The following is a 9,939-nucleotide window of genomic DNA, read 5'->3' as shown; positions in this document are numbered from 1 at the left end:
TAAGTGTTTGTTTTTTCACTCTTTTCTGACGAGTTCAGGAGTTTTGAGATTGTGTAGCAGAAGATACTCAGGCTCGTGTAACTCTTTTTTGGGAGTTTTTCCATATTTGTAATGCAGAAAGTTCCTTGTTTTCAGTAAAGAAGTTGAGTTTCTCCTTAAATTCTTTGGTCTAAGTGTTATTATTGTAAGCATTTTGTTTAAAATTGTGTGATTCTTTTGTAAAATCCTTCATTTTATCTTAGTTTCTTCAGATTCTTAGGGCTAAGGTACATGTTATAGTTTAGGTCTCTGATTGTGTATGTGATTTTGTTGCATAAAAAATTGTGAGAACATTATTATTCTCCTTTCTGTGAACATTAGTAAGCTAGCCTTTCAAGAGAATCATTTTTGCAAACATGTATGTTTGACTTGTGAGTTTAAGTAGTTTCATTAGTTGGGTTATCTTGTGGATTTGTAAGCAGTTTGCAGGTCTTTTATCATTGGCGGATCATCTAGCAATAGTTAATTTTTGGTTTTATGCATATCCTTCTTCCCTTTTCTAAGAAATTCATTTCAGTTCTTTAAGTGATCAAATAGGAAGCCGACCAATAATCTGGAGGTCTGCTCTCATAATAGGATACCCACAGCCTGAGAGTATTCTAATGTGTCACTGGATTGCAGGAATTTCAAGATTGCATCAGTTGCAAATCCATATGACAACACCAATTGTTAGAATAACTAGTGGACAACTAAGAGGGGGGGGGTGAATTAGTTGTCAATAGATTATATTAATCAATCCACTTTATAACCTTTAACCAGAGCACATAAACATTAAATACTGCAATAGCAAAACCAAATATCAGTAAGCAATAAAACTTAAGTATGTGGAAATCCCGATGAAGGGAAAAACCATGGTGGGAAGCCTACCCACAGTCAGATAATACTTCTGTAGAAATTATGTGATGCAATAAGGGGCCTGCACATGTAGGAAGGCACACTACCTAGAGCGTACTACTCATTACAAAGGAGTCTCACTGACTACAGAGAGGTTATGACCACCTCAATATAATTGGACAACAATCTAGAAGAATTAACTGTCAATGATAGCATCTACCATGCCTGATTACAATCCTGGTTAAGCTCAATGCTAGAGGCCTTTGACCTCTTAAATAAACCCAATCCGATCACCTATGATTGACCAAATCTCCTTTGCATATGATCTTTTCATTGTTCGCACATTTTATTCCATAGCCATGATCTACAAAGAGATCTTACATCAATTTATACAAACCCTAAGGCCTAAACCAATTAGGTTGGCCACCTAAAAGATATTACAATAATATCATTACATACATCCACATTGCAATGATATACCATATCAACTTTAGACCAAAACAACATCAACCAATCCATAAATCATCCCAGTAACATGTAGAGAACACCTAATAGCACATTACATGATACTGGTCTATAACCTGGACCCAAATAGATGCACCATGCCAAAGTGATGTCTCCAATCAGTCGAGGCTTGAACATAATCACCTTTTGTATCCTAAATTCCATCTAGAAGCCGCACCAACACCACTTATGCATCCTGTGAAAGATTTTCAGTAAAAGCTCTGTGAGTAAAACCCTAAACCCTTATCGGTATAGGCTTACTAGAGTGTATGATAGCATCTGATCATCAAGTCAATACCAACTGACCAAAACATACTCTAGAAACATGCAACACACTAAACCAAACATATTCCATTGATCCAAACATGCTGGTAGTATCAGACTAATAGTCCCTTCTTCCATTAGCAGTAGTTCTTTTACTAGTAACCAAAATCTGTCTGCCGGTAACCAATCATAATAGCTAGTGTTGACATCAATGATAAAACATCAATGCAACACATAATCAATTCCTTGATATTTCCAAGAGTATGTATTAATGACTATCAAGATTGCCATCTTGAAACTCATACACTTGTTGTTTGAGAAGGACACTACCAAACATTAATGGTCTTCGACTGCTCTTATGATCATAACATCTTTTCTATACCATGGACTTCTCTTGACTATAACATAGAAAGAATTGATCACCATCAAAACCCTTAGAATGTATTTTATGTTTCTTAAAAGATTTTGTTGTCTCTGTGTCTGTGTCTTAGATCTACCTTCTTGGATTGTTCAATGTTTTATCTTTTCATAGTGAGTACTTTGTGGTGATTGTTTGTTGTCCTCGGTCATATATATTTTTTCTCTCTTATTCTACCTTGTACTTTGATTCATGAGTGTTTCTTTTGATTCTCATAAGACCATGTTCTATAGCACAATGTTGTGGAATATCTTGTGTTTGTTGTCTAGATCCAAACTTTCTATTTTGTTGTTATAGTTATCCAATTTTGTGGTCTCTTATTGTCCTTTGGCTTCACTTTTTTACCCCTATGTTTTGTGTTGGCTCTCTAATGTAGGATCTATTAGAAATGCATGTGCCCTTGCTCATTTTGTTGGCTCTATCTTTTTCCTTGAACTGCCAAGGCTTTTACTCCTTTTGTCATATGCCTGTCTTACATTTTTTCAATATTAAATTAGAAATCACTTATGGAATGTTAATTTAGATGGCCAAGTTTTAAAAGGATATTGAATAAAGTTATTTCATTGACTCTAAATATTTTTTAATATTAAACAATAAATCTATCTAACAGATTATGTTGGATGTTTATGCTATTTCATTTTTCTATGTTTCCTTATGAATGTTGTGCTGATTATTGAGATGACATTGTCCAAATTTGCCTTTTTAGTTGAAGTGTTCAATTTTTGGAGAATTACATGGCCAAGCCATTTCATAAATTGTAAGTTTAACACAATATTAAGTGGGATGATTGGAAGAGTAGGTTAGGCATGATAGAATTCTCAGAGCTACTACTATCATGGGGAAATATATTATACTTAATGGGATTTCTCTTTCTTTTGTTTGAAAAATAAAATGATAATTTTACAGTTTAACTAGCATTAATTTTGAGCATCTAGATTTGTACTAGAAACATGAAAATTTAATGATGTTGGCATTTTTTTTTTTGTTGGCATTTTGCATAGAGATTGCATTAATGATATGTTGTCAGTGATGTCAATTGAACCAGTAATGGTATTCATGTTATTGCTGATATTGTTGTTTTTTATATTGGCTAGTAACCGGTAAGAAGAGCTTTGTGGAAGATGTTCTAAACTAGTATGTAATGTTTGTGAGTTGAACCAGTGTAAAGGGTTAAACCTTTCTATGCAATGTAATCGGTAAACCCTATTAGCTATTAAACCCTAACCAATCAAGTTTGATGGTTTATTATCTGATAAGCGGTAATGATGGAGACACATGTGATCATTGTATGAGGATATGTGCAAATTCTTTTGGTGCATTTGTTTTTGTCTAGGGAAGGAGCAAAGTGGATTGCATCTAATGCACAGTGCATGATGAGTTACAAAGTCTGATGAAACGGTGATCATGGAGTGGCTGGAATTTTCTTGAAGAATGTGAAGAGATTGTCATGATTTCTAACGGTCAAGATTGTACTGATTTGTTTGTAATCTCAATGATGAGAATTAGGTTTTTGCTGTGTTACTGACCTAATTGGTTTGTATTTAAGGTCGATGAAGTTGTTTGTAAAAAGTGTTGGCAAGATTGATAGAAACCTGTTGAGTGTGTAGTTGCCTAACCAGTGAATGGATCTGCACTTTGAGTGAAGGCAGATTGAAGCTTAGAAAGATCTGATCAAGTAAATGTAGTGCTACTCAGAGAGATCAAGAAAACCTGTTGTTTTCTAACAATTACAGTAGAAGTTAAATCCCTTAACTGGGTAAGCTCTAAAAAGCTTGGTTACTCATTAAATCCTCTAACAAGGTGGTCCATTAGCTTGGATTCTTAAACCCTCCAGTGAGGTTACTCCTAATAGGGTATTATGCTTTTCATCAAGGTATATTTGTAAATCCCTTCACCAGGTGATTCCTAACCGGAATTAGTTCTTAACAGGACTTATTGTAAAGCTTTAACAGGCTTGGATCCTAACAGGATGAACTTCAGAAGAGTTCTAGATAGCTATCCTTGTGAGTCTCATCTCACCGTGGTTTTTGCCTATTTGGGTTTTCCACATATAAACATTTGTGTCAAGTGATGAATACTTTTGTGGTTGTGATCTTATTATTGATTTGGTTAACTTCTAATAAGGAATGTTAAGTAGAAGCATTGAGAGTTAAATATGTTAAGTTATGATTAAGAATTGTTGATGTTTACAAGATTGAAGTTGTTTACTACTAAAATTGTCATAGCAGTTAAACTGCTTGATGTCAAGTATTCTTATAAATATTGATCTTGACTGAGATATGTTTCCTTTGTTTGACTGAGTTTGAGTTTGAGTTTGGGAACTTTGTATCTATTTTTCAATATACTGACTCACCCACCCCTCTCAGTATTCTACCAGATACTTATTCTTTCATCATACCATCAAATTAGAGATTTCCACAATCAAATTCAGAGCAACAAGTATGCTTTTTGTGGCAAATTTTTTTGTTCTAGGCAATATTTGAAGTGCTATATACTTCATTTCATATTGGACATGATTCTTTATTTTAATTGTAACTCACTGAAATCAAGTGTGCAGTATATATCGGTTACATTTTCAAAAAGTTGCGAGTTTATAACTATCAATCCATGTAGAGCTTGATTGAGGTTAGGTTCAAGTTTAATTGTGTAGGTTGTTGATTACAAGGGAGGTTAAAAGGGTGTAAATTAGTCAACAATCATCGTTAATATATATTAAACTTAACTATTAAAAGAAAATCTCTTATGAAAGATGTTAGGAAATAAGATTTACATTCAATAATCTAATTAGTTTGTAGGTAGGATGATTGGAAAAATCATTTTCATAAAACTGAAAAATAATAACTTTATAAAACTAATCATTGAATATAATAGTTAATAGATTTATAAAGCCAATTCATTAATAAAACTATTGTTATTCCCAATTATAATGTAAATCTTTTGTTTTTGTCTCTTTGTTTCTCTACTCTATATTGTTATCATAGCATTTATTATCTTTGTGGCTGTGAAAAGATGATAGTTCGCTGGTGGATGATAAGGCATTTAACAATTTGCCGAGTGGAGGGAGATCCATCTTTGTTCCTAAATTTTTTAGTTTGAGAATTACAACTATTGGAAAATGTTGAGAGGGACTCTTAATGTTTCTGGGCATAAAATAGAAGAGGGTGCAAGGAGGTTTTAGCCGCTGTAGACAAGTTTACTTCATTCTTTTTTCTTTATTGTATATCACTGTTGCATTCTTTATTGTATATCAATGTTGCAAGTGAAATTTCCAGCAGCAACCAAATATTTTGCCTGACAAAACCCCTATTGGGCATCACAAATGACAAAATAAAAGACATTTTTGTTAGGAAATATACTTTTAGCAGCCACCGTAATCTTCTTTAAGGCTTCAGAAGAGACTTCTTTTGTGAAATTTTGAGTTTACTGTTACAATTTTTAGTGTGATTCTTAAATTTTCAGTTTAGTGTTACAATTTTTAGTGTGATTCTTAAATATCAATCATCTTTTCTATTATCCATCAAAGGTTATGGTGACAACATCAAAGGTATTCCTTGGGTTGCTCTTCATTTTCATTGCATCTTATTATTCTATTGTTGTATGCTCTCACACAATTTTTACTCTTTGTAAGCTTCAATAATGGATATGATCTGATCGCATCTGGTTTCATATTCATTATATATAACAGACATCATCAACATGGAAGATGGCAGGCCTGAATTGGAATAGTAGCTCACAACAAAGAACTATATTTAGAAGCATTTAGTAAGTTTGCTCTCCTTTTGTGTATATAACAACTACTCTTGTATGGTTCTATGATATGGCATTATATTATAATATAACTCTTCAAAGGAAACCATTGAAACAATAGTGTTTTTTCTATTTCGTGTTCTCACTTGATTGAGTTAACTTGACAGGCACATAAGAAGAGTCCGATGAAGCATTTGACATTGCTGCCATCGAATTCAAAGGCCTTAATGCTATGAATTTTTTTGATATGAGCATATATGATGTGAATAGTATAATTCAAAGCAACACATTATCCATTGGAGAAGCTGCAAAATGGATCAAGGAAGCCAATATATTTGATCTAAGTGTCGAAGGACATCGAATAGATGAGGACATGAACTCACAAATCACACACAGCTTAACCAGTTACACTAATGCTCATGCTAATTACCCAAGTGGGAAAGCAAGATGGCCTATGATTACATTTCACACACAGCTTAACGAGTTACACTAATGCTCATGCTAATTACCCAAGTGGGAAAGCAAGATGGCCTATGATTACATTTCAATAGCATGCATTCAATGTGGTTTGCAATGGCTTTGTTGGAGTTTTGTAAATTATCTAACAAGATAATGTATATGATAGTTCCAATATTTCTATTTAAGGGGACATCAAATGGTCCTATCTAGGGAAAAGAACTATTCCATTTTATTTTTTGGGGTTAGCCAACATTCAGTTCCAAATGCAACTATTGTACAAACACATTTTTATACAATAAAATGAATTATTGATTATGAAAGTGTATGCTTTATTGGGAGGTTTATCTTTTGAAAATTTTCTTTAGTTCATATTTTGATTATCCTATTCTTATGATTGGGAAATTAGTGTCAATATTCAATAATGGTTATGCCACATCCATGATATGTTTTTTTGGTTATGGAGGAAATCCCATATCATTTTGTAAAATGCAAAACATTGGAAATAATTAGTTAATATAGTATTTCTAATCAAGTTAGTTTGTTATGCTACTTTGTTGAGTGTTTTTTAAGAAACAAAATATTGGAAATAATTACAGTGAATATTGTATTATTGTTCTTTGTAAACATTGAATGTTAGAAACCACACTAAAAAAATATTTAAAATAAATTGTATATTTTTTTTAATACATTTTTTCATATTGTCTCTCTAGAGACAATAACTGGGATTAAAGACATGTTGTCTCTAGAGAGACAATATGTCTTAAATCCCAACTATTGTCTCTAAAGAGACAAAAGTGAAGTTGTCTCTAAAGAGACAAATATTTCTATTTCATATTATCTTTATAGTGAATTTTTTTAAGACAATAATTTGAAGCACTCGCTTAAAGACAATACTTACAGCAATACACAATTTTTTTTTGGGTTTCAAATTAAGACAATTTACTCAAAAATTGTCTCCAAAATTGTCTTAACCCACCCTCTATATAGTAGTAAATAAATGTTCTTTCTTATCCATGTTTTTTCTTTTAATATATTTTTTTTAATTGTTTAAGAGGTGGGCTAAGACTTCCGATATTACATTTATCTTTAATAAATTTGATTTAAATATTTTTACTCGACCTTAAGGAATCCAACTTCACGGAACAACATTTTCGATACGCTTATTTCACTAAACCTACAACGATGTCATCTGTATGTCCACCAACCAAGAGCTTTGCAGGGTATTCCGAAGTTTACAGATGGTTTCTCTACGTAACTATTTGGAAGGAACGAAAAAGCCCATAAAATCCTTTCAATTCCGATGCAATCATTAATGCGACAAGAGAGTAACATGCTTTATATCATTATACGTCTCACCTATTGCATATAAATCATAAAAGATGACGGCAGTACTAGATAGACATTCACATTACTGGGCACAGTGGGCAGTGGATAAAAGATTGGCAATCTTAGAGCGTCAAGCTTAGTGGATCAGCTGCATCAAGAGATGGATAATCCAAATTTGTCTGCCCAGTTTGGTGAATTTCCTTCACTACCAAATACCCAGATCAGTCATGAATTATTGGTGGCGACAGAAGAAGGTGGCCATGAGAATGGCTTGTCGTCTGAAGAAATCATTAAAGCTGCGGGCACTCAGTATATGGATGCTTGTTGTAATGAGGGCTTCAATCTTAACCAGTTTTTCGCCGTTCCAGCCCTGCCCAGGGAAATACGGAATGGGCTTGAAATGGCTCATCTTCTTTTGTGCTCGGCAGACATGATCAGCAACAGGCGATATGAAGAAGCCTCCAGAATGCTAAGCCAATGCAAGAAACTCTCTTCCCAGCTGGGGCATCCCATACAGAGGCTCTGTTATTATTTTTCCGAAGCCCTCCAAGAGAGAATCGAACGCCAGATCAGCAGCGAGCCAAATAAAGCGAAACAAATAACCCCTGATTATTATCTACTCGCTCTGTGTACTACGGTATCTCCCTATGCAAAAGTGCTACAATTCACGGGCGTCCAAGCTATCCTTGATGCCGTAAGGGGGGAGAAAAGAATTCATGTGATTGATATGGGAATTCGAACTGGATGCCAATGGACAACATTGATTCAGTCTCTCTCTCACAAAATATCTTCTTCTTCCGTTAGGCATCTCAGGATGACAGCTGTTGGAGTGAATTCTGATGTTCTAGAAGACAGTGGAAAAAGGCTTACAGAGTTCGCTAAAACCATGGAAATTCGCTTTTCCTACCGTTCAGTCAGGATCTCAAATATGGAGGAGATTCACGAAGGTTTATTCAATGTTAAAGCCGGTGAGTTCGTTGCGGTGTATGCTCCCATTGTTTTCGGACGTTTGTTATATGATCCCATTCTTCTCGGAAATACTGTTAATGTTATCATGAAATTAAAGCCCCACATTTTGGTTGTTTCTGAAGTAGAAGCGCAGCATAATTCCCCCTCTTTTCCGAATCGTTTCATTGAGGCACTTTTCTATTACAGCGCTTACTTTGATTGTTTGGAGGCTGTGCGGCACGACAGAAATGATTTGAAGAGGGTCAAGTATGAAGAAGTATGCCTTCAGAATGAAATAAGAAATATAATAGCCTGCGAGGGGGAGTCCAGGTGGGCGAGACACATAATGATGGATAGGTGGAGGTGTTTCTTCAGAATGGTGGGATTTATAGAAATGAGATTCAGCTATCGGGCTTGGTATCAGGCAAGATTATTGCTCAACGAATATAATCATGGAGATAATTTTACAATTGAGCCCAATGGATCTGCTATGAGTGTAGGGTGGAAAGGGACACGCTTGTACACACAGTCTGTATGGTCTTGTAAGAGAATGCCCAAGGGTTAGTAAGCTTTCTTTTGTAGTCTATCCTTTCCATCTATAGCATAGATAAATAAATATAACAGCACATGGTTCAAAGTCATTTTAATTGACTGTCAATCTATACGTCAATTAAGATTTATAAAAATCAAGTTTCGTCAATGATTGTCGCATTTTCTTAGTATTCTATTTAATTTCTAATTTAATTTATTTGTTTCATATTTTACTATCATTTTTATTCATATATATTACGATAAGCAGCAATATTATTACCGCTGATATTGCTCATTATGAAACAAAGTATTCATAATTAAGCAAAATCGAAATGATAATTTTGTGGTATAAATTTGTAAATTTTAAAATTAAATTTATTTCACATTTTATATGCAAAGATGATTGTCTATATAAAAGATTAATATGTTTGATATTTTTAATAGATCATTTTTTAACTATTTTTTATTAGATTCTAAGTTTTTACAATTGAGAAAGGATAAATCATAGGTTAGTAATTATTTAGGGAATTTAAAAAAAATTGTCATTATGAAAAACTAGACTTTTATAGTAAGGAAATGCATTAAATTAGGTTAGTGTCAATTTGTCTCCAAATGCTTATGTGTCACAATACTTTTCGATGTTTAACCGATCAAACCCATCAACATTAATCGATTCACCTCGTATGGTGCATTGGTATATTGAATTTATTCTCTTACCAAAATTATTCAAATCCTATGCATTACCAAGATTTTATGTTATCATCTCTATAGCTTTGAGGATTCACATAAGACTTTTTCTTTCACTAATAATATTTTTTATTCTAATTATATGTTGGCTCTCCATAGCTAGTTGCACATAACTTATTCAA

General features: G+C 33.6%; 1 protein-coding gene across 1 annotated transcript; it reads left to right on the top strand.

Annotated features, from left to right (window-relative positions):
• The first annotated feature begins 7,751 nt into the window (after window positions 1-7,751).
• Window positions 7,752-9,104, top strand: LOC131027293 (GRAS family protein RAM1-like). The gene has a single exon (XM_057957309.1). The coding sequence runs from the start codon at window positions 7,752-7,754 to the stop codon at window positions 9,102-9,104; it is 1,353 nt and encodes a 450-aa protein (XP_057813292.1).
• The last annotated feature ends 835 nt before the right edge of the window (window positions 9,105-9,939 follow it).

Source organism: Cryptomeria japonica, chromosome 4, assembly GCF_030272615.1.
Source record: "Cryptomeria japonica chromosome 4, Sugi_1.0, whole genome shotgun sequence".
Classification (NCBI taxonomy): domain Eukaryota; kingdom Viridiplantae; phylum Streptophyta; class Pinopsida; order Cupressales; family Cupressaceae; genus Cryptomeria; species Cryptomeria japonica.
The sequence above is the reverse complement of the archived record's forward strand: the minus strand, read 5'-3'. Positions and strand labels throughout refer to the sequence as shown.

Excerpts from the sequence above, each read along its gene's own strand:
- LOC131027293 (XM_057957309.1), top strand. The coding sequence starts at position 7,752 with ATGGATAATCCAAATTTGTCTGCCCAGTTTGGTGAATTTCCTTCACTA.